The 25,457-nt window shown below is 45.5% G+C and overlaps 1 protein-coding gene across 2 annotated transcripts in view; it reads right to left on the minus strand.

Moving 5' to 3' along the window:
- Positions 1-1,966: 1,966 nt before the first annotated feature.
- The window catches only part of ATP2A1 (ATPase sarcoplasmic/endoplasmic reticulum Ca2+ transporting 1), a 32,150-nt gene continuing 8,659 nt past the window's right edge, over positions 1,967-25,457 (minus strand). The window contains exons 6-23 of one of the 2 annotated variants that reach the window (XM_081169038.1): positions 22,025-22,105; positions 21,371-21,456; positions 19,840-20,137; positions 18,326-18,492; positions 18,139-18,227; positions 17,223-17,325; positions 16,232-16,363; positions 14,440-14,565; positions 12,057-12,275; positions 10,784-11,119; positions 9,492-9,712; positions 9,075-9,277; positions 8,003-8,088; positions 7,751-7,884; positions 7,317-7,434; positions 6,264-6,381; positions 5,285-5,328; positions 1,967-2,594 (exon numbers count right to left, since the gene is read on the minus strand). In XM_081169038.1, coding sequence (XP_081025164.1) covers positions 5,324-5,328; positions 6,264-6,381; positions 7,317-7,434; positions 7,751-7,884; positions 8,003-8,088; positions 9,075-9,277; positions 9,492-9,712; positions 10,784-11,119; positions 12,057-12,275; positions 14,440-14,565; positions 16,232-16,363; positions 17,223-17,325; positions 18,139-18,227; positions 18,326-18,492; positions 19,840-20,137; positions 21,371-21,456; positions 22,025-22,105 — 2,522 coding nt within the window. In that variant the 3' untranslated portion in view covers positions 1,967-2,594; positions 5,285-5,323. The remainder of the gene's footprint in view (positions 2,595-5,284; positions 5,329-6,263; positions 6,382-7,316; positions 7,435-7,750; positions 7,885-8,002; positions 8,089-9,074; positions 9,278-9,491; positions 9,713-10,783; positions 11,120-12,056; positions 12,276-14,439; positions 14,566-16,231; positions 16,364-17,222; positions 17,326-18,138; positions 18,228-18,325; positions 18,493-19,839; positions 20,138-21,370; positions 21,457-22,024; positions 22,106-25,457) is intronic. The other variant, XM_081169037.1, reaches the window with a different exon arrangement.

Genomic DNA, 25,457 nt, shown 5'->3' on the forward strand with positions numbered 1-25,457 from the left:
AATAAGTTAAGTTAATTTAGAATATGCAGGAAACGATAAATTTAAGGAGCTGCAGACAGAGGAGGAAGTCGAGTTTTGAAATGTTAAAACGACTATAAAACTATTGAAATGTATATAACTGAAAATCACAAATAAAAAATGTTAAAAAAAATGAAATTAAGATTGGAAAAATGAGAAACTGAGAGAAATTGAAACTGATAGGTTTGCCACTCCCTATTCTGGTGGCAGTTGACGTACCTCTTTATCCTAGCTTTTGACACATGACTTGTATAAGGACCCACCCTATTTCTGTACTTGTAAGTGGTTTTAAACTGTTCTTAATACCATGCTTTAATTGATGTAACGTGCCTGGAGTCCTTAGTGTGAAGGGTGGGTAATAATAATAATAGTAATAATAGTAATAGTAATAATAATAATAGTAGCAACAACAAAAAATGTCCACCACCACACCCGAGAGTAACAGGAGTTGCAGGCAAAGCAGGTCACGTGACTAACACAACTCTGCCAGCCCTACTTCCATTTGAACTAGTGGAACCAGTGGAAATAGGAGAGAAGGGGCACAACTGCAGGGGCAACCCAGCAGAGCCCTTGTATTCTTACAGGCATGCATCCTTGTGGTATAAATAAGTTAACCCTCTGTCCTCAGGGGCCTGTGGTTCACGAGCTTTCTCTGCAGCTGCAGCGGATGAACGTGTGGGCACAGCTCTAACAGTCAGGAACTGAGGCTGAAACCAGACATGGTGTGGCACCCAGAGCAACCGAGATCATGAAACAGGAGGCCGTTCAACACAGCATGGGCAGGCAGGAGGCAGAAGCTGAACCCTTCCGTCAGCTGTGCGCTTCTCCCTGAAGCCTCTCCTCTCCTTTTAGTTTTCCTCTCAGAGGGGATTGCAGTGCCTTGTCACACACCTGCCAGGGGCTCCGCTAATTTGAGTGCCCCACTGCCACCGCCACAAGACAGCATCTCTTAGGTTGCCTTCCTGGAAGTGGACTGCCTGGCTCAACCACTTTTGGCAGGAAGACATGGTTATTTGTAAAGGCTCAGTGGGTGGTGTGGTAGCCTCATTAAGGCTACTAGATGCAGTCGTATTTTTAATGTCATGTTGCTGTTTCTTTTTTTATGTTGCTTTTTCTTCTTATGCACTTTAATATCAGTCCTAAACCATTATTTATGTCATTTTAAATTCCTGTTTATATACACGTCCAGAATTTCCTGTCTGGAACTATGGATGAAATATGTCTGTACATGTAAATGTACATATATGTGTACATATGTACGCATCAGCAAAAGGGGCTGAGAATCCAATTTGCTCAGCTCTTCTTTCTGCTAACTATTATTTGCCTGACTCAAAGGATGCAAACTCTTAGGAATAGAAAATGGAACTTAAAACAACCCGTGATCTGCAAAAGCAACAAGTTTGGTAACTCCTTGCCCTTGTTCCAGACAGACTGAAACCTGTCACTTCCAGTTAGAACACGTGCATTTGCTGTAATGCACAACGATTGAGGAAGTAATTCCCCCTGTTTGTTTCCAGGATGAAGAGTCATCGCTTTTGCCAAGGATCTGACAGGACGCTTTGCTTGCTTATGGTGAAGTATTAGATACGATGCTTGCTTAGCAAAGTTTGTACGAACGAAAATGCTTGATCGGTGACTTCCCACGTCTTTACCACTGAATCAGAGGGCAAACTATAGAAAACTCGAATTGCATTTGTTCCAATTCAGCATTAAAGAGTGGGTTTTTGCAGGGAAAACGCTGGGGGGGGGGGAGTGCTCAGACACAGTGTTTTCAAGCACAGGCCTGTGCCTAGAAAACATGGGGCAAAATGTAAGTGTGGATGAGGCCAGAGAGCTGCAACCAAGCTCCAAGAAAGTAAGCGACTTTCTGTAAAAAACAGCTTCAGTGCCTCTCTCCCTCCCCCCACCATTTGACCAAAGCAATGAAAGAAAAGCCAGAAGCATTCGAAACAGTTAAGAGTTTATTCTTTAATATCAATAAATAAGCAGCTAGAAGAATCTCTTCATTTCCTCCAAGTTGAGGAGTCTCACTTGTTTTGTTTGTTTTCCCTAACAAAATGTTTCCTTCTGTTTTATGTGTGCATTAAAAAATCCAACCCCTGGCTTGAGGTGGGTTCTAGTCGTGTGAAGAGGGGGGAACGAACGTAGTTCGTGTGGGCACTAATGCAGAAAGCGGGGGGGTAGAGAGAGAGTGTGTGTGAGTGAGGGAGAGGGAGAGAGAGAGAGAAAGAGAAAGAGAGAGAGAGCAGGGCAAGGGGTGGGCAGGTGGCTCAAAATGTACAGAGGCCAAGTAGCTAGTGGTGTTTTTGGGGGGTGGGGAAGCTGGCAGGGAACACGGCATGGCAGGTGCCAGTTCTGTGGCCCACACTGGTAAGTCCCCAATGAAAAGGAGGTACGGAGGGTTTGTGGGGAAGAAGTTGGCTATTAAATAAGGGGAGGGCAGAGAAGAAGCAGGGGTGGGAGCAGCAGACATGGCTGAGGAGTGAGGGGAGTGGGTATATCTTCACGATTTTGTTGAAGAGGTTATTTCCGCGGTGACTCAGCGGTTCACTTCTTCATCCTTTCGTCTAAATTCTCTGTAAAAGGGGGAGTGGGGAGGAGAGAACAGAGAGTGAGGGGCAGAGAAGCAGAGACGAGTTCCAGATTCCCCACAGCAGTGAGATGGACAGCCTCGAACAGCAGGCGCTTGCCAAAATCAGGCCACGCGGCTGGAGCTTCACAACGTGGGGAATAATGCCCAGCCACAGTGGCTTGCCTCACTTATCATTCTAGTCAGACGCTCTAAGATAAGCGGCGGAAAGGTCTTGAGCAAGCAAGCAGATGGACATGGAGTAGACCTAATGCCTCTATCCCTCCTCTGCCTTGAACAGATAATAATAGGCAGAAATTCAACGGCTGCAGGTTTCTGCATCATTGTTTGGGAAAGCCCCACCTGTTGAATTTCTGCCTAGCACACAGACTCAAGGGTCTTGTCAGATATAAAGTTGGATGGCAGGTGTCCTCCTCCTTACCAGAAGCCATTGCTCCACCCGATTTGAGAGGACTCAATAACATTTTACGTGGACATGATAACACAGAGTGTTTGAGCCCCATGTTAATTTCTCTGAACTAAACAAATTAGATGCCACCTCCCAACAAAGGTGTGACCCTCCCAGCCCATAAATGCAGGGCCAAGGGGACACTAACAGGGTAGGACAGGGAGAAGGGTGCCATGTTTATCTGCTACTGAGCCACTCCCAACCCCGCAAGGCCAGTTTCCTCTCCAAACTAGGCCCACATACCCCTAGAGCCCAGCTGAGGGGTGAGAGAGGGAATTAAAACTTCTTGGGAGTGTGTGGCATTTGCAAGAGAAAATAAATAGGTCAGGAAGGCTTAACCACCACCACCCCTACAAATTCTCCTATTCAACCCCTCAGATTGTCCTGCAAATGTGCTAACGGCCAACACCCTAAGCCCTGCCATTAGCACTATGAGTGGAATAGGATGGGGAGCTTTGGTCATGCCTAGTTTGCCCTGATTACAGTCTGTGTCCACTCAGGAGAAATAAACCCTACAGGTTCAGTCGGACTTGGTTTCTGGAAAGTACTCATAGGGCTTTAGCGCCTCAGAGAGAATGGCAGGGGGTTAACAGGAGTGAGCAAGACCTTGTGGGATATTCACTCACCTGGATCCACGCATGCCAGCTACACTGTGAGGAACCCCCAGCAGAGGAAAGCTCACCCCACCAAAAGCACCTCTGCTTTACGTTCCTTGCCTAGCCAACCTCATCCCACCTTGGTGTAGAAACCAGCAACAGCAAGAGCAACAGGTCCAGTGAAGGGGGCAGCCCTGATCTCAGGCCACCCCACCCCTTCCAGGAAAGATGGGGCCAAGCGATTGTCCATGAGAGACTGGCCAGGCACGACATGGGGCAACTAGCAGTGGGCAGTGAAGGCAGCTGAGGCACAGCCATGGAGAGCTGACGATGAGCAGATGGGGCTGAAAGACCTTCCCCGTTCTGTATGCACCCAAGTTAAAGCCATGGCTATCTCTCAAGTGTTGAGGCCAAATGGACTTATTTGGGTGCGTGCAGAAGGTGGAAAAAGGCAGCTCCTGGGAACAGATGGGGCCCAAAGAGGATCCGGTGCTAACAATCATGCCTGCAATTATATTGTTCAGTGTTCAAGTTTTCAGCAAATGCATTCCAATCTAGAATTTGGAATTTAGAATGCAGGGCTCAAAAAACCCAAAGGGATTAAACAGCTTTAACATGTTATTATTGGCATGAAAGGTTGCCACTTTTTTTTTTTAATGGCCCTACAGTTTAGTGGTTTTCAAACCGTGTTCCAGGAAGGTTTCTCAGGGCACCTCTAGACTGTTGCTATTTTCAGGGAGATTCATGGATGATATGCGTAGAAAACCGGTGTAGTATCCACACCAAATTACAATTGATATATTGTGGAACCACTGGTGCAACTTATCTTATGTCAGGCTCTGACCTATGAGTCAAAAACTTATCACAGAATTATAGAATACTAGAGTTGGAAGGGACCATGAGGATCATCTAGCCCAACTTGTTGCCAGGCAGGAATATTTCACCCAACGTGGGGCTCAAACCCACAACCCTGAGATTAAGAGTCTCATGCTCCGTAGACTGAGCTATGGAGAAACACAGTCAGTTCTAGAACATGTCCCACAATCCTCTGCAATGCACAGGGTTCCTTGGCAGATGAGTCAATGCAGATTTCCTCAAGGTATTTAGCTTGAAAACCACTTGGATAGTTTGTTAAAATAAATAGAGCCCGAGTATTTAAAACACATACATCTCAGCCAAATTGCCAGCTATAAACTAGCTAAGTAGCAACCTTGACTTGCATTAGGGTTTAGGCCCACGCTGACCAAATTCATGTCCACAAATTATTGTTAATTATATTTCATAATTTTAAATACTGACTGAATGCTAATTATTGCCTCCTCTTAACTGAATAGTTAATATAATTAAAAATCATTTATTTCAGTGAAAAGGGAATGTTTCCTGGAGCAGTCAAAAGTTAACAAGCGGTCCTCTTTTTGGGGCAGGATTTTCTCCTGACCCACCAGCCAAGCAGCTGGGTCCCAGTTCCCTGGACAATTCCAGATGCAGCAAAGAGACGGTTCAAGCAAAGAAGAGACACTTTCCCGCCAGCTCCCCACAGATATTGCAAATCTTCCCACATGGATGAACAGACAGATAGGATGGAGCAGCCGAGAGGACAAGCAAGGCATGCTGTCAAGGGTGGTAAGATACCTGGGAGGCAGGATACAGGAGAATAGAGGGGGAAGGAGTCTATGCTACAAGAGGGAAAGGATAAAAGAAATCAGAGTTAATAGACGTTAGGGAGAAGGTGGGCAAGGAGAAGATAAGATGATTAGTCTGGATGGGTGAAATGGAATGGAATGGAATGGAATGATGCCAACCCATAAAGGACTACTTAAGGCAGCCTTCTCCAATCTTGTGCCCTTCAGATGCTGCTGGACTACAGCTCCCATCATCCCTGACCACTGGCAGTGTTGTCTGAGGCTGGTGGGAATTATGGTCCAAAACATCTGAAGGGCACTAGGTCATGGAAAGCTGATTTAGGGGCATTGGATATGGAAGAGGAGTCCTAGTTCTCCTCTGTCATTCACATTAACTTACAAATTCTTGGGGAAGACCCAATAATCCTGGGCATTTCCCATCTCACCTTCCTCCACCGATTCCAACCCAGTGGAGTGTACTCCATTCTCAGAAGTCACAAGACAACCTCAATATCCAGGCACTTCTAGGCACCTGTATCCCCTATAGAGCATGCATCTGCTGTTGCCTCTACCAGAAACGTCAAGTTTTCAAGCGCCTGGTTCCACACAGCACTGAGAGGCTATTTCAGTTCTTAGAAGGCAGCATTGAAAGTGATCATCTGGGAGGAGAACCCTGAATGAACAAGCACCTAAAATTTCCCCAGCCTTGGATCTAACATCTAACGTGAGTTGCCCTGGATGGGTGCACATGAAGATGATGGAGGGTGAGAGGAAGAAGACAGGAAGGAATTGGGACAGAAAAGGTCAGCAGGGAAGGACATTCAGTTTCTTCTCTTCTCACCACAGTGATGTCCCCCCCCCCCCCCGTGCTTTTCATCCGGTGCTCCTGACTCCCTTAAATAGGCAGGAGGAAGAGAAGGCTTCAAAAGGGGTGGGGTGGGGGCAAGGATTGAGACCAACCCAGGAGAAGGGAGGGGAGGATGGCTTACGCTCCAGGTAGTTCCGGGCAACGAATTTGAGCAGCTCATCCAGTAAGATGACAGGCAAGGATATCTTCAGCACCACCATCCAATGGTGCATATCCAAGTGGGTGAGTTTGAAGATCATCTGGGAAGAGCAAGAGCAAAGGGAGAGGTCAGTGTTTGCTAGGGTTGCAGGGAGAAATGCAATTCAGTTCACACTTAAAGGCGAATCTACCTAACCTGCACTTCCTGAAACAACAGGTGAACTGAAGCACAACCATTATTTCTCTGAATTTTGCAATGCGCTTCTCCAGGCAAGTACGGTAACTTTTACTAAAACACATAGACTAATGTGGAGTGTCCATAGAAATGCATGTGTTAGTGAAAACAACACGCCGAAATGCATTCTGTTAAGGAAAATGTAAATGTTAGGAAAATATGCTTTGTACAAACATGTATAAGGCAAAATTGAACACAAATAATGTGTATATTCGGAGAAATTCACCTTAAAATGATGAATTTTCATGAGGATTAAAAAAACAACATAAATGGGTGTGAAAATGTAGAGAACAACAATCCAAACCCCTAAAATTAGCTATCAGGGGCTGGGTCCAGACTAACAGTGCAATCCTAACCTTGTCTACTCAGAAGGAAGCCCTACTGAATACAATGGGGCTTACTCTCAGGTAAGAAGAGTTAGAACTGCAGCCTTTGCCGCCATTGAAATTCGTGGGACAAGTTACTCATGATGCCTTAACTTAAGTGCTGTTTTCTATGGAAACTAAGAGCAACTAATAAACAGTGGAATCCTATACCAGTCTGCTCAAAAGTAAGCGTCATGGATTTAAGTGGGGGTTGCTCTCCCAATTAAGGGCACAAAATTCCTATTTAATCATGAAGGGCAAACAGTTCTATATCACCAAACACAGCACAACGCCAGTGCTTTTCAACATAGCCTTTCACACCTTTATCTGCCAGCGATCAAAGAATGAGCAATTGGGTGGTGGTGAGAAGGCATAGAGGGAGTGAACTGATCCTGAAGCTGGCAAGGAAGTCAAGCTATGCTTGAACAACACTTACTGGCAGAGGGTCAACGTAGAGGATGACAAAGTGCAGAGACATGGAGAGGCAGATGGATCCCAGAAGCCAGATGTTCACCCAGGGGGGCATCCGAACCAAGGACTGGTTCTCTGACAGGCTGTGTAGGACAGAGAAGCAGGGTGAAGTTACCATTGGGTGGGAGACAGGGAAAACCCAACACTTAAGCCATCTGTCAATATAAATCAATAGACACTGGTTCTTTAAAGATCAGCCAGTTGCTGGCTCTCCTGTATGTAATATGTCGTGTCACACCCCCCCCCCCAAGAGATGAATGGAATCACAGTCCTGGAACCACAGCCCTGGCCAGGAAGCAGGGTATCTGGGGGATGAGACTAGGGAGAATACCTCTGAAGAACCTCCAAGGCAGCGCTATGTGAGTAATGCTGAAGATTGACTCTCACGGGCACCCTTACCTGTTGAGTGCATTGCACATCTCAATGGTGACCAGGACGGACAAAGCCATGGTCATTGGGACAGAGGACTCAAAGATCTCACATTCCAAACCTTCAAAGTCAGGGTTGTGTTCTGTGCACTGCATGAAATGAGACTGGGGGGCAGAAGGAGAAAGTGGGGAAGAGGATTAAAACAGGGCATGTTGCAGAATACCACTGATCTTGCCCTCCCGCAGTTCACTTCCAGTAGAGCACCCAGAAGTTCAAGCTCACCAACTGGTAGTAGGACACGGCAGGTCCGTCTTCAGCATACATGAACCACCAAGCGGCGGCACCAACAGTGGCAGCTCCGACATATCCTGCACGCAGGTGTTAAAAGGAAAGCTTAGCATGAATGAAGAAGAGGGCAGAAATTCCACCCCAAAAAACAACTGCCCTCCAAGAGCAGCCTGCAGGGGAAGTGAAATGGAGAGGGTTGTGGCCAAATGCGGATTGCAAAAGAAGCTGTGCTCCTTTGGATTATTAGGTGCCCTCAATATGGATTACAGGTTCAGGTTTCAGGCCAAATTTAGGTCTGATGAGGCCCTAAGTTCTGAAGGTAATGGGGCCCTTTATAAGTAAGTAAAATATTTAATTTAATTGTAATATTTATATATAGTATTATAGTAGCAAGTGGGGGTAATAGGGAACTGTACTAGTAAATAATATAGGCCTACTAAATAATAAAGATGAATATTTTTCTAAGTAATTTTATAATGGGATCAAAATAAATAAATTATGTATTACATGAAATCAGTCAGTAGGCATAAGATAAGACCCATACCCTTAGTCTATGCTGCCTGATCACCAGTCTACAAGCACTCTTTAATATTAGATAACGGGTTCAGCAGCTTGACCTACATTGAACTGTGCTGCACTGCAGTCTGCATGCTACATGTTGCCCTGCAACCAGTCCATGCAGAATGTAGGCACCCTATATATAGAAATGAGCAAACCAGTGATATTTTAGGGAGCAGGCTAGCAAGTGGGGCCCATTACTTACATCATAGGAGCCTACACAACACAAAACACTGTTGCTGTATGTAGGTTTTATTTTATTTGGTGTTTATCTTATGTTTGGAAATGTACATCCAGTTTTTTTTCCCCTTTAAATTTTTTGGGGCCCCCAAGAGAGTGGGGCCCTAAGCTATAGCTTGTTTAACTTATACGTAAATCCGGCACTGCACGTAGGTAGGACTCGGGTGAGAGAGTACAGGATTTGTATACAGGAGCGAAAACTAGGGATGCAGGATGTCCGTATTCTGGATTAAGAGGGCAGGGCCCCAGGGAGAAAAAAATTTGTTACCTCCAATGGCCAAGTAGCGGAAGAAGAGCCAGCCACTGATCAGGGGCTCCTTGGGGCTGCGAGGGGGCCTGTTCATGATGTCCAGATCGGGGGGGTTAAAGCCCAAGGCGGTGGCTGGGAGCCCATCAGTCACCAAGTTCACCCACAACAGCTGCACGGGGATCAAGGCTTCAGGGAGACCCAGAGCAGCAGTGAGGAAGATACTGCAAGGGGAAGAAGAGAGAAACAAAAAGTGAGGAGAGAGGAAGCCCTTGTGAAGCAGTGGTGACACGTGCAGCTGCCAGAGGGCAGGCAGGCCTGGCCACAAATATCATGCTATCGGACTCTCTCAGCCCTTTCACTGAGCCTAGTCAGCCTGGCAGCAGGGCTTGCCTAATGAAGGCTTCGTGAAGGGGATGAGGGAGGGGGATCCCTTACCAGACGACCTCACCCACGTTGGAGGAGATGAGGTAGCGGATAAATTGTTTCATGTTGTTGTAAATGGCCCGGCCCTCCTCAACGGCGGACACAATGGTGGAGAAGTTGTCGTCTGCCAGCACCATTTCTGAGGCGGTCTTGGCTACAGCGGTGCCAGAGCCCATGGCAATACCAATCTCAGCCTTCTTCAGAGCTGGGGCATCATTTACACCATCACCGGTCTACCAGGAGGAAGCGGAAGGAGACAGGGAGTCAACTGAGGCAGAGGGGATCAAATGCAGCAGCCTAGCTGGGGAGATTTCATTTCTAAGGCCAAGGTGCACTTTTGCACAAAGGATATCACAAAGGATATCATAGAGCTGGGGCAGGGGCAAGCAAAAGCGAACAGGGACCTTTTCTAAGAGGAAAGCACAAAGCATTTGGGTCTCTCTGGCTGGGGAGGAGGGCTTCATACTAGTTTATAAAATTGTGAATGGTTTAGAGACAACGAAGAGAGAGATTTTCTCTCTCCACTAGAACCCGGGGTCAAGCAATGAAAGGGGCAAGAGTTTCAGGACATGGAATGCATTTCTTGCAAGATGCAGTGATGGCCACTAGCTTGCGTGAAGAAAGGCCGCAGCTCAGCCTTGTTTACAAAATGCTCCGGGTTATATCCCTGGCATATCCAGATAAGGCTGTGAAGGACTCCTGTCCGAAACCCTGGTGAGCATCTGCCTTTCAGTGCCTACAGCACTGGGCTAGATGGAGCAATGGACTGGCTTGGGATATGGCAGCTTTGGATAATGGGTTTCAAACCAGTCATGTGCATGGAAAACAGGTTAATAAGGGGCTGGATAGTGGATAATAAATGGAACCTCCTATTCACTGAGGAAGCTGGGAAGCAACAGTCAGGAGAAGATGGCTGCATCCAAGCTCTGCAGGTGCAACATCTGGCTGGCCACTGTATATGGGATGGGATCTTTGGTCTAATGCAGAAAGGCCATGTGGGGTGAAACTGAGGGTCACAGAGGACTTTTATCCACATAAAAGTCTACACTGCAGTAGAGGAGGAAATGGACACCCATGTATACCATCATATGTAATGGCTGCCTATATGTCTGTTTCTTGGCAGCGAATTTCCATCACATGCATTCTGTAAAACAGACACTTCCGTGGGCAATATTCACACATGATGATATGCACAGGTATACATTATTTCCCTCTGTACCCTCAAGATAGGTGTTGCTGGCTACAAGCCCTCTGTTGCCCTTCCAACCATCCTCCCACCCTGCCATTGCCGTCCGTCTATTCACCATGGCTGTGATTTCATCAAAACCCTGCAAGAACTCCACAATCTTGGACTTGTGCGTCGGCTCAACACGAGCGAAACAGCAGGCTCTCTTGCAGGCTTCCCGCTGCTCGCTTAAGGGCAAGTCGTCAAACTCACGGCCGGTGTAGGCCCTGCCAGACACGTTCTCATCCTCTTTGAAGATACCAATGCGGCGGCAGATGGCAATGGCTGTGCCTTTGTTGTCGCCTGTGATCATGATGACGCGGATGCCGGCTTCACGGCACAGCTGGATGGAGCCCATCACCTCCTTGCGGGGTGGGTCCAACATGCCTACGCAGCCCACAAAGGTCAGGTCCATCTGTGGAAGGGAGATGTCTCAGAATAGGCTCCGAAAGCAGTGGACAAAAGCTCACAGCCCGTCTGATCGCTATAAGGACTAATCTGCGGCACTTCAACAGCCGGTAAATGAAAAGGGAAAGTTTCAACTCTCCCAGTGTTGAGATCAACTGTCGCTGAATGGTTGCCGGGTTGGACTTTGTTTTGTTTTTTAAAATAATATTTATTAATTTTACAACAGTTTAAACACAACACTACCAAAAAAAAAAAAAAACAAGAAAAAAGGGGGGGAAACAAAAAAAAACAATACAACACAGTACAGAAACACTACAAAACACTAACACATAAGATTAACAAAACAAAACAAAAACCATTTAAGACACAAAACAATTTCAATATCATAACTGGTTGCTGGGTTGGACTCTGGGGAGAAGCCACAACTACAAAGCTTACTGGGTGACCATGGGCCGGTCGCCCTCCCTCAGCCTGACCCACTTCACAAGGGGTGAAGTCATGTGTGGGGTCATGTGCACCACCATGAGCAAACTGAAGAAAGGGTGGGGAAATTTTTTAAAAATTATCTGCTGAGAGCCTAGAGGTGCTCTTTATTCACCTTAAGAAAATGGTTATTCTCTTATAACTTGTGTTAGAAATGTGAGGACAGTGGTACTGAAGGCTGAGTCCTGCCAAGGCATTTTAAGGCACTGTAAATATGAATGTACCAAATTCAGTACTGCACACATTTCCCCTAAAATCCAACAGAATCCATAATTGGGAATGTTGTACAGACAACCACAACAATGCAGCCTGAAACAGGAGGATATATGTTCACATTTTGGGGGGGAAAGAAGAAGAATTGGCTTGAGGGAATCCTTTCCCTAAATTCCTTTCAGCTCTTCACCTTAACTCGGCACTCCATCCTCCCTGTCACTCGCCACGCAATTTGCCCTCAGCATTACCTCATAGTCAGCGAATTTGGTGGAGTCCTCAAGGACCATGTCTTCCCTCTTTGGGGGGGTGTCACGGGTGGCCAGGGCCAAGCAGCGGAGGGTGTCCCTTCCTGTGCCATACTCCTTGATGACTCCCATGATGTGCTCCTTGACGACGGGGGTGAGGGGAACGCGGGTGGTGCCCACACGGACATAGTTGCAACGGTCTATCACACCCTCAGGGGCGCCCTGTACGTGAGAAAGAAGTAAAAACAGATATTGTGACTTGAGGGGAAAGCGAGCTGGGTGGCAAACGGTATTTCTGACCAGGTACTAGAGCTTTTATATAGAAATTCTGGAAAAGAAGTTCCCAGGCTGTGGTCCGTGGACCATCAATGGTCCTTGAGTTTCAGTCAGGCGGTCCATCCCATGTCTATATGGATTTGTGGTTGGAGACAGGAGACGGCACAGCTGCCACGTGAAATATTCATATTGATTTTTAACTGGATTTTTATTGCCTCTTTTATTTCTTCTGCATAATTCAAATCATGCTACAATAAAATACAATATTGAAAAAAGCAATAAAATGCAATTTAAAATAATACAGCATATAGCAGAACACAGCATCTGCTGCAGAGGAAGAACTGAGGGGAGAGAGATTTTCTGCAGGCAACAGCTTTTCCACCTGCCTTGCTCCACCCTCCAGCCCCGGGAGCCTTTCCCAGACCATGACTTTGAGAACAGCAGAACAACTGGGAAGAGAGGAGTCCAGGGATAGTTTTTAAAAATAATTTTATAAGTTGTGGGTCCTTGTTTCTCAATCTGACCCTTTTACATTTTTTAAAATGTTTTGTGGTATTTTATGCAGTGTGGTTTGCTGTTATTATAATTGATTATAGATTCTTTATTGTAATGGATAAGTGTTTAATTATTATTTGCTGGTGTTTAATTTGGATTCCAATGGGTTATTGAATATTGCTTTATTTGATATAAGTTGTTTGTTTAAAAGTTATTTTGACTTTTGTTAATATTGATATTCGATGTTTTATTATGATTATTATGTATGTTGGAAGCCACCCAGATGGGCGGGGGATAAATAAAAAAATATTTATTATAATTATTGCCACAACACGCAGACAAATCATTATGGGGGGGGTCTGCCAAGACCCTCAGCAATTTCCAAGTAGTGCATGGGTCAGGGAAGCTGCAAGCCAGTCTCCTGGAAAGCCACTCCCGACATACGGAGGGGTGGGGGTTGCGGGCTCACGCAACATTCACACCCTCGCGGGGCTGGCTGCAGCCCTGCGGGACTAGGGGAATCCCGGGATTCATTAGTATTCATCATTCACCGCGCCAGCCAATCGGCTGGCAGCGGGGGAGGGACTAGTAGGGGGCATTTAAGGTCGGGGCAGCCCATGCTCGCCCCTTTCTTTTCTTTCAGCAGCTGCGGCTGGCTCGTGTGGCGGTTAGGCATTGGCAGGGGTATTATTATGCAAATGAGTTGGGGGGGAGGAACGCCATCACCTCCCCTAAATGTTGAAGGGTAGTTCGTTAAAGGACTCCGGGGGGCGTCGCCTCGTCCGAAACCTACGGAGGCTAGGGCCTAAAGCACGCTCCCGAGCGGTAACCCCTCGGGGAGCGCCTAGGGATGTGCATCTCGGGGGCTCCCCCTGTTGGTGCTTAACCCTTCCCGGTTATACCGGTTAGTCTGATAGGGCCAATGCCTAAAGCCAATACCGCTCTTACCTGTAATCAATAAAGTTGTGGCCATTTTTCGCCCATTAACCTAAATTCTGGTGTCCTGTGTCTTTATTTATTCCATCTGTGGGAGGGGGCGGGAATCGCCACGCAAACTGTTTTCATGGGTAAAATAAGTGAAAGGGGTAATTTAGAGATCCTTGGTTGCAATGATGATCTTCCACAGTCTCATGTGTTTCTGCAGCAGATGACTCACATGACTGAATGCCCTTCCATACAAAAATCTACTCTATGCATAGAAAACTAGAAGATAGGGAGTTGACACACTAGTTTTCTATATGGAGGATTTTATTTATGCATTATTTTTGTGTATGGAGGAACCTGAAGTGCAATGTAGTTCAGCCCAGTGGCTAAATTTTTAGATTCAGAATAGGAAGAGATTCGGGTACAAATCCCAACGCAGCCATGAAGCTTGTTGAATAGTCATGGGCCAATTGTTACAACTCTGGCAAAGCAACTTCACAGAGTTGCTGTTATTCTGAGTATATTTCAGTTGCTGTGAGGAATAAATGGGAGGTGGGGTTGGGGTGAACCTTGCCACCCTGAGCTCCTCAAAGAAAAGGCAGGATTAAAACGTAGTAGACAAACTTCTGAGCCGGGGCCAAAGATGGGGTTGCTAGGGAGATGGGACACAGTCATACGGGGCACTGCTGACCTTGACAAACATCTTGTTTCCAACAGCCGCCCGGGAAGCTTTTGCTGGGGAGCAGTAAACTGACATGGACTTTCTGTCGCGGGAAAACTCCAGGGTGAATTCTTTCTTCATGAGTTGTTTGATCACCTGGGGAAATGGAGGAGAAAGGGAAATGGGAGGGAATGGGTTAAAACCTGCTCGACATTGCCAGGACACAGCACAAAGTGAAGCTATGGAATTTGCTCTCACAAGAGTAGCTCCAAAAGAGGAATAGACAAATTCATGGAGGAGAAGGCAATCGGCAACTACAAACTACAATGGCAGAGTTCCGTTCCACTGTCTGATGCAGTGTAACTCTGAATATCAGTACACTGGTACCTCGGGTTACATACGCTTCAGGTTACAGACTCCGCTAACCCAGAAATAGTACCTCAGGTTAAGAACTTTGCTTCAGAATGAGAACAGAAATCGTGCAGGAGCAGCGCAGCGGCAGCAGGAGGCCCCATTAGCTAAAGTGGTGCTTCAGGTTAAGAACAGTTTCAGGTTAAGAACAGACCTCCGGAACGAATTAAGTACGTAACCAGAGGTACCACTGTAGCTGGGAATTAACGGCAAGTGGAGGGAGTGCTGTTATGATCAAGACCTATTTGGGGGCTTCCTGTACACATTTGGCTAGTCACTGTGAGAACAGGAAGCTGAGTAGGTGGGCAGAACTCTTACATTCAACCAATGGAACCACAGCAGAGACATACAGAAGTCTATAGACATCATCACTTATATCTTAGGGAGTGGGGCTTTATAAGGAAGGTAGGAGAAGATAATTTGCAATGCTGAGGTATGAGAAGGATGAGCGCTTGGTGGCTTTAGGCAAGCTTATTTCTCTCAGCTGCAGCTAAGACTACAATGGTGAGGAATAGGACTAAGCTACCTTGCAGGATCATTCTAAGGATTACATGAATATAATGTATGTGAAAGTTTTGGAGCGCTCAGAAATGTTACTTAAAACTTTTATTAGCTATCAACTTTCAGTGGGGTAGCTGTGTTTGTCCATTTCAGCAAAAATAACCAAGAGCCTCGTGGCACCTTATTCACATCATCAAACATGTACAGAAAACTGAAGCAACAACAGACAACTTAAACAAAATACTGCAAAAATACTCAATTACATATAAAAACGTTTCATTAACATAAAGTTACTAATATATAAAAATCAATATCAGTTCATTTTCTTTAATGCCAGTGCTTGTGCATTCATTAGCCTGATCAACAGGAGCTGGGAGTAAATGCACTTCTTACTAAGGTATTGGGGAGAATCTTGTGTTGATAGATAGATAGATGATAGATAGATAGATAGATAGATGATAGATAGATAGATAGATAGATAGATAGATAGATAGATAGATAGATAGATATTTACATTTAAAGGTGAACCTACCTAATTTGCACTTTAATTTGCACAATACACAATCTGAAACACAGCCATCCTTTGAAATTTACACTTCTTCAATGCTGTTCTTCAGCCATGTAATGTGTATGAATCATACTAGGGTAAAGTGTGCATTGAAACAAATATATATGTGAAACAAAAATGAAAATTGCATCTTAAAAATGTGTATATTGGGCAAAAATGCTTCCAAAGATGTGTATATTAGGAGAAATTCAAACTACAATGCTGAGGAATTTTCATGAGGACTTTAAGAAAAACCACAAACTGTGGAGGAATGGAATTTAAGACTGGAAGAGTGAGAGAGAAACCAAAGGAGAGGCGACGCAGGGCCCTGAAGAGAAGGCGTCCTCAGCAGACCATACTTACAGCGTTGCAAGCGTTGGCACGCTCCACTTTGGAGAGGCTGCGCACATCTGTGTTGAAGACGTTCATCTTCTCAACCAAGCAGGTAAGGGCAGTTTCGGTGGCTTCACCCACCTTCTCATATATACCTTTGGACTGGGGCGGGAGGGAGAAAATGGGCAGAAGAAGATGAGAGTTAGACACTCGGGCACAGCCAAGAGCTGCAGGGATTCTGACAAAATATGAATCTGAATGAAAATATCCCAGGGCGGTTTACAATATTAAAACACATTGCAGAACATCAATGATAAAAACATACTAAAAACGTAGTTGTATACCACCATGATTTTCCCCCTCCAGGTGGTGGTATATAAACACATGGATTAATTTTAAAAAAATCAGTATGTGGGTGTTGAGGTGTGGGTGGGGAAGGGAAAGGGTAGTAAAATTTGTGCCCACCAGCCTAAAAAGTAGCCCACATTTCCCAACTACAAAAAAGTAGCAGCCCCATCACTGTGGGCACTCTTACACTTAAACTGGTTTAAGAGTCCTTTGCTCCTGTCAGAGGAATGCTTGGTGTTGAATTTGGCATCTTTTCAATGTCAAATGAAAATCACTTTATTTACCCACTTTAATTAATCATCTTTTAAACCTATGCAGTCTGTTTGCTGTAATAAACCTGAATTTAGTTGGTAATTTTGTTTTTACGCTTACTCTGTTGCTGCTGGTTTTATTATTGTAATGATGATTAATAGTAGTTTTTTATTTTTTTAAAAAAAATATTCATTATTTTATTACTGTTTTACATTGTGTAAGTTGCTCTCGAAGCTTTCAGTCAAAGAGTGCCTATTAAATTTTATTAATCAATATCTATCAGAAACTTCTCATTGCCCTCACCAAACTACAATTCCCATAATTCTTTGGGGGAAGCCATCCCTATTAATAAACAATGAAGCATCCAAAACTGAAGGCAATTGTTGGAAGGCTGGATGTGAACCAAGAGAGAAGCATTCACCTCATTGAAATCCAGAGAGGAGTCATTGCAAAGGGCACAGATAGTAGCCAGTTCAACGAGCCCATCATACTGCCCAGCCTTGACTTGTTTATCATTCTTCATACTGCATGTGCGAGAGAGAAAGGAATTGAAGGAGAGAAAAACGTAAGCGACAGCACAAAAACAAACAGCAGAGAGATGAACTGAGGGTTACTGGTGTCACAGCTTCCCCAGCCCTGGGTTATAGGGTGATCATAATGCTAGGAGGCCAATGAGCAAAAATTGAGGTACTGTATTTCTTTCGGTGTGAGGTTAAGAGTTAGAAATAAGATTCAGACAGTTTTAAGATTAGATCATATGTGTCTGCTTGGTTTGTAGTTTGCCATTCCTTCAAACAGCTCAGAGCACTGACTATCAGCTTCCAAGGTGGCTTCTTGGGCTGCCCCACGGATCTGCCTTAGCTTCAGAAATGAAGCAGAAATGGGATGGAGGCATCTTTAGACTGTGCCACATATGGGAGAAGCAAGAGAAAGGATCAGGAGTCAAGCTTTCGGGAGAGTTACCCAATTATCCAAAGTGACGCACTAGGGCATGGGTAGGCAAACTAAGGCCCGAGGGCCGGATCAGGCCCAATCGCCTTCTAAATCCGCCCCGCAGACGGTCCGGGAATCAGCGTATTTTTTACATGAGTAGAATGTGTCCTTTTATTTAAAATGCATCTCTGGGTTATTTGTGGGGCATAGGAATTCATTCATTTTTCTTCTTCAAAATATAGTCCGGCCCCCAACAAGGTCTGAGGGACAGTGGACTGGCCCCCTGCTGGAAAAGTTTGCTGACGCCTGCACTAGGGTTTTAACGGTGTCTCATCCCCCCCCCCTTTCAGGGTGATGGATTAAGAAAACTGTTTAGGGTTGGGGTTTCTTTAGGAGTCACTCACACTTCTCCTTCAGGGGCATAGGTGGAACCAGTAATAGAGAATTCGTTCAGAGAGCACACATCTCCATCTACTTTGTCAATGACAAACATCTGCAAAGAGAAGGAGTAAGAAGAGGCAGGGTCAAGGCGACTGACGTGGGCAGGGGGCACTTCGTGACAAAAGTGCAGGCCTCAAGCTTCCCACTTACCTTGCAAACAGACATTTGGTTGGTGGTGAGGGTGCCAGTCTTATCGGAGCAGATGACCGATGTGCAGCCCAAGGTCTCCACGGAGGGCAGGCTTCTGACGATGGCATTCTTCTTGGCCATACGGCGAGTGCCCAGGGCTAAGCAGGTGGTGATGACGGCAGGAAGGCCTGAGGAGGAGGAGGAGGAAGAGGAGGCGAAAGGGAAAGGTTAGCCGTAGGAATGGGCAAAGCATTCAAGCAGCTGCCATCCATTTGCTGGCTTTGGTTTCAGATACTCTCGGCTGCCTCCACCCCCTTCAGCTCCTACTGCCCACCACACTACCTCTTGTGCAGATTTATTCATTTAATAATATTTTGGGTAAACCACCTTTTTTTTATAAAAAAAGCAGCGTACAACAGTACAAATCAGCATTACAGCATGGGCAGAACAATCCAAACCCCCTATACATCAGATGGTGTGGGGAGAGAATTTGTGGTGGAAGCCCTTTACCCAGCTCTGCCGGTTCAGCTGGTCTCCTGTCAGCTGCTGAAGCATATGTATGCCCTGAAATGGGTCATTCTCAAGGTGGAGCAGGGGTGGGACTAAGCTGACTCTGGACCCACTAAATCTGGGTGAGTCTCAAATCTGTCAGGCGATAACACTGAATCTGGATAGGGCCCAATCATCCTGCCCCTCCACTTCCACTGTGGCTGCCGACATATAATGCATTTTCCTGTTATTTTTAATAATGCATGCATGGTAATGCACACTTCACCCTAGTATATTCATTTTGTGATATGCTGCTTGGCTGGAAAACTGCACTGCCAATTTCAGAGAAGTGGGAATTTGGAAGAATGTGTTTGGGTTTGCTTTGGGAAGTGCGAACTAGGTAGGTTCACCATTAAACGCAAACTGAATTGAATTTTTCTCCAGCTCCTAGCCACGGACTAGCCATTCATAAACTAGCAGCAAAAGCCAGCTCCTATATCCTTTTGCAAATATAAGGAGGAAATGCATGTTAAATGTCTGACTGCAAATTACATCAAGATATAATGCAGAAGTTCATTCAACTTCTGTTTCGTTGAAGAAATGCCACACAATCCTTTGGCGCAGGTAAGCTGAAAACTGCTTAGCACACACAGGGAAAGGATGATGGGTGGCTGTAGCCATTTTTTGTTGTCCATCCTGCTAGTACATCAGCAGTGCCTTCAAATAACTTTTTTAGAATGGCTTTTTTACACCATATTGTTCAGCGTGCAGGTGGTTAATTAAAAAACGATGCTTGTAATATTGCACCTTTGCTTTTATCTCTAACTTTGGCTCCTTTTTGTAAAACGTCTGGATAACATGTCCACAGTTCAGCGTACAAGACAGTTAGCAAAGCAAAATGCACCCAACAAACAGCAACTGCAGATAGAAAAATAAAAACCCCAAAATATGATGACGGCAAGAGCTATTTTTAAAGGAAGGAACCGACTGGCCCTCTTTAGCCCCACAACAGGTGGATGTGGGAAACTGGAATGGCCTCAGCTGACCTTCTGGGATGGCAGCCACAGCGAGGGCCACAGCGATTTTGAAGTAGTAGATGGCGCCGCGGATCCAGGAGCCGCCATGGACGGGGTCGTTGAAGTGCCCGATGTTGATGAGCCAGACAGCCACGCAGATGAGGGAGATGACCTTGGACAGCTGCTCGCCAAACTCGTCCAGCTTCTGCTGCAGGGGAGTCTTCTCTTGTTCGGTGGCCGCCATCTCATCGCGGATCTTGCCAATCTCGGTGCTCACACCTGTGGCGACGACGATGCCAACAGCCTTGCCTGCACCGATGTTGGTACCCTGCAGGGAGGTGGAGGATGAAGCGGGGGTGGGGGGTGGGGAGGGAGCAAAGATCAGTGGGAAAGAAGGAGAGGGACACTCTACAAACATGCTGGAAGAAAAGATATAGTGGAGGGAAATAGTGCTAAAGGAGGCTGTGGGACCTGTGCAGTTTTGCAATTCTGCCTGTGCAGAATCCACGTCCTGAGAGCCTAGGCCAGGGGTCAGCAAACTTTTTCAGCAGGGGGCCAGTCCACTGTCCCTCAGACCTTGTGGAGGGCCAAACTAAATTTTTTTTGGGGGGAATGAACAAATTCCTATGCCCCACAAATAACCCAGAGATGCATTTTAAATAAAAGCACACATTCTACTCATGTAAAAACACGCTGATTCCTGGATCATTTGCTGGCCAGATTTAGAAGGCGATTGGGCCCGATCCGGCCCCCGGGCCTTAGTTTGCCTACCCATGGCCTAGGCTAAATAAGATGTCTAGTCCTTTAAGACTGTGAAGTGCATGTCTATTCTGGAAACCTATTCCATTTCAATCCCACATTTGGTGTCATGGCTTTTCCCCAAGAACTGCACTTTGGTGAAATGCAGGGATTTCTGTTAAACATCTTGAGAGCCACCTCCCTGCCTGTCACGTAACAGCAACTCCCAAGACAGAAGTATCTCCCGTGCACTGTGTAACTCCTTTTTTCTCCTCCCAGTGAGTAACAGAAGCAAAATAAATTTATTTAAAATAGGCAAGTATATGCAAAGGTACTTAATATGCATAATTACTCTGCTTGCAAGACTGCAGATCACTTTGGTTGTGCCTTGTCTCCTCTGTAATGTGGAACTGGGGGTGGGGTGAGCATGGCATGCAATCATATTAACATTTCCACTTTTTCTTACTGGCTGCTGCTTGAGGCAGTGGGGGATATGATATATCATATTATGACCCTGCCATTACTAGGGAGACACATGAAAGCCACAGGCATCTACTCTTGTCTTCTCTCTGATTTTCTCCAGCGACCTGTAGCTGAAAAGGGTGTGATGTAATCTCACTGCATTAGCTTTACCAGCTCTGTTTCATTGGCTGCTGCTTGAGAGGGCGGGGAAATGCAAATGCAGTGATGTCACATCACACACACACACACCCTACTCCCCACGACACATTATTGGGGAGATGCCCATGAGTTCCTCCAAAACATTGACATTGGACCTGTGTGTGCGCAGGGTTAGGTCGTCAGCCCTGTCAGTCACACTCACAGAGAACAGCATGTTCTTCTTGTCCTGGTTCACAGCACGGGGATCTGGGACGGGGTCAGTGTGTTTGATCACGGAAACAGACTCGCCTGGTTGGGGTCAAGAAACAGTTAAATCGTCAAGGAGGGACCATGGTAGACATCGTGGGTACAGGCAAGACATACTTGCATAAACACATGTCCCATGGGGAAGACAAACACGTGAACTTTTCAGGCAGGAAGGAGAGCTTAACCCTTCCTCAACTCCTTTTCCACTGAATTTTATCTAACCCACTGCTTTCTTTCCATGGAGCTCACAACCCCCTGCAAATATTTCTCCGTAGTCCCACCGACCCACTCACTGAGAGGAGCCTCAAGACATGTCTATTTTCCGTGGTCTTCTCTTGCTTGTTGAGATTTAAAACTACATTCTCTCTATTTCTTAAGTGCCTAACAAGGCATTTTACAATATATTATTATATTATATTTATATTATATTAGTTGCTTTTCACACAAGTGTGACGTAAAATTAGCCATGAGAAAATTCTGCCCAGAAGGTAAACAATTAAAATAAACAGGCCTATGAGGAAAAGGAAAGCAGGGAGGGAGAAAGCTAAAGAAACGGTAATATCAGTAATAATAATACAATTATGAACAATGACAGCAGCATCTACCATACCTGTCAGAATGGACTGGTCCACACGCAGAGTGGTGGATTTGATGGAAATGATGCGAATATCAGCTGGGACTTTGTCACCGACTGGAGAGGGAAAGAGAAAGAAAGAAAGAAAGAAAGAAAGAAAGAAAGAAAGAAAGAAAGAAAGAAAGAAAGAAAATATTTATGAGTTCTAGTCACCGACAGGTAATTGCTCATTTATTTCTTTTTAACTGTTAGTTGCTCTGAACATCTTCATTGAAGGGGGAAAGCAAGGGTAAAAATTTAACATAAAAAATAATTCCTAGACTGTGAGGGCAGAACACACTACTATATTGTGCCATGAGGAAACTGCTAGAGTGCCACAAGAAATAAAGTGATCAATGGGAGGCCCATGATGCATCCCACAGAGGAGGCTGCTCATTCTGTCTCTGCACGAATCTCTGGCCAAATATGCCTGCAGTAAGAAAGGCCAGAGAAGGGTAAGAAGAGGTGGGCCTCAAGAGCCTTGTGAAGAGAGTGCAGAGAGGAAAATGAGGGTACGTCAGAAAGCCAGGGGGTGGCTAGCCACTGGAGGGCAGTAGAGGATAGTAGACACTGAAGGCACGGCCAGTCAGGGTCACCAAAATGGGCAAAAAGAAAACAGACCAATACTGACTTGGATTAGACAGAGAGGGTCCTCCCCCCAAAAAAGAAAATGGTTTCAATGAAGGATCACTGCTCAGGAGGTATTTACTGTACTCCTCCTTCACCCTGTGAAGTTGCTTGGACAGAGAGATGTTGACCAGTGCAAGGACGCCCAGGGAGCTCCATGGCTGAGTCCTTGCCTAGCACTCTAACTCAGCCTTCCCCAAACTGAAGAAGAAGAAGAAGAAGAAGAAGAAGAAGAAGAAGAAGAAGAAGAAGAAGAAGAAGAAGAAGAAGAAGAAGAAGAAGTAGTAGTAGTAGTAGTAGTAGTCTACTCAAAACCAGTACACTGAAATACATTGTTATTTGGCTGTGCTGTATTCTGATCCTGTAATCTAGATGAGCCACGATGAAGAGTTCTCCCTATGTTCACCACACCCACTGAGCATTTGCCTCTTCTCTGTGCCTCAGATTAAAACAAATCACTTGCCACCTCTACCACATGGACAAGGCTGCGTCCCTATCCCAAACATCTCTCCCCTTCTCCCCGGCCCCCTCCAAGTTCTCCCATGACCAAGTTATTTATGAGGTAGCATATAACCATATGCCATTCTAAAGTGGTTTACATGATCTTCTGTCAAGTTACTTGGCACTCAGTTATACTGCATAAGGGCTGCATACATACTGCACATTCAAAGCACACTTAAAGCACATCCTCCTTGCAAAGAATCTTGGGGACTATAGTTTACCCCTAGCAGAGCACCCTTAACAAACTTACATTTCCCAGGATTATTTTTGGAGTGGGGAGGGAGTGTGCTTTAAAAGTATGATGCGTACACAGAACCTAACAGTGCAATCCAAACCATGTTTGCTCAGGACAATGCCCTAGTAAAATGGGTTTATTGCAGCCTAAACAGGGGAGTATTGTAGGAAGGGGGTACCGTCATAAATGCCTGGTTTGGGGAGACTTGAGGGTGGCCACTGCCTGCCAAAAATAGGGCAAAAGAGCAAAAGAGAACACAGATTGAGTTAAAATGTGTGTGTGCTACTTTATAGGTATAGATGCATTAATATCATTTAAATAGAAATGCATACAAAGACTGTCTCCCAATGACCAGGGTGCCTGCATGCTCAGCTTGTTTGCTTTCTAGATTGCCCAGGCCTCTCCTGTTCTGATAGTTCTTTATACTGAAATCAGACTTGACAGGCTTTCAAATGGAGGACTGACCTCTGAAAAGCAAGACCCACAGCCACCCTTGGGGAATTGTTCGATGGTGGCGATGAGGATATATTGTAGGTGCCCTCAAGACCAAGGAGTGCAGGCCGGAGCAGATGGGGGCGAGCTTTTTGCCCAAGCAATACCCCAGAGGCAGCACCCGCAGAGGCTTTCCCCTCCGCCTGCCCCCTTCCTCCACCTGACAAGGCACGGTAACCCTAGATGTCCCCATGCACCCCAGCTCGCTTTTCCACAAGCGCATTAAGTGTCTCTCTCGCTCCCTCCTTGCCTGCCTCATCACATTCCCCAGGCATCACCAGCTGCCTGCCACTGTCCATACAAGGTGAAGCCGGTTGCTGGGCACCATCCACTGCCCCGTTGCCTTCTCTCCTTCAAGGAGATGGAGAGGTCACGGGTGCCCTGACAGGGAGGAGGAGGAGGACTTCAGGCCAGGCCAGGCTGGGAGAGAGAGGTGGTGGCAGCAGACCACGGATTTCTGCATCCCCAAAGGTGATGCTAAAACTGCTCAGCCAGCAGTGTTTAAAATATACATATAAATAAATCAGGCGAGCTTGCGAAAGTTGGCACAAAGCAGTGCAGATCCCCTTCTCGGAATTATCTCTTCCTTAAATCCCTCTGGAGCTCAAGGCAGCCCCTGGCTTCTCTTTTGCAAAGTATAATATTAACTCCGTGGAATTCCTTCCCGCTGGAATATTGTGACGTGGCCAGGTGCAAAGGAAGGCAGGGCTTGAAGGAGACTTTTGCCAGGTGCGAGCGTATCGTGAAAGGGATGAGAGAAGTTGCGCTGGCTGGAATTCCCACTTCTATGTACTGGTAACTCTTAAGAAGACGCAAGAGCCTCGTCCTCTTCCTTTGCATCTGGCCGTGGCCCAAATCACGTGGCTTTTAAAAAGGGGGGAGGGATAAAACCATGGAGGATAAAATAGTCATAGCTAAGAAGAGAGCCTCCACGTTCAGAAGTAGTTTACCTGAGAAATCCAACACTATAGATAAACAACAGGGAAGGTGGTCATATTAATGCTGTATTTCTCAATTTATCATTGATGATAAATTGTAAGAAGGAAAGCATTTAATAAGTAAATCTAATAAAATAAGTAATAAATTGAGGACAGGCGGTGACAAATTAAGAAGTATTAGAGACAGCCTTCTGCCCCTATGTCCCAAACAGAAGGAAGCATTTGTCAGAACTTTACAGAATTTATTTTGAATGACTTCTGGTTTCAATGGAAAATGCTTTGTTAGGTGTGTGTTTATATAAATAATATTTGTTGTTTTATTTCATATCTATGTAACCCTTATAATTTTATCTATATCTAATAGGAGCTTTATCTTCCTTCACATTGCCTCAAAGAGGACCCAAATTTACAAAGCTGTGCCTTTAAAAAGACACAAAAATGCCCAGTAAGGAAGAATGAGGTCTCATATTTAGGGTGGCCGTTTGCATACTGCCAAAAAAAAAGCATCACACACAAACACACAAGAAAGGACAAAAGTGGCCACCGCTGCACAATATTTGCATATGCTAATTTGTGTCTAGACAAAACACTTCACACTGCTATAATTCAAACAGATATACAACACATCTCCATAGCA

The sequence above is a fragment of the Podarcis bocagei genome (assembly GCF_964188305.1).
Source record: "Podarcis bocagei genome assembly, chromosome: 13".
NCBI lineage: Eukaryota > Metazoa > Chordata > Lepidosauria > Squamata > Lacertidae > Podarcis > Podarcis bocagei.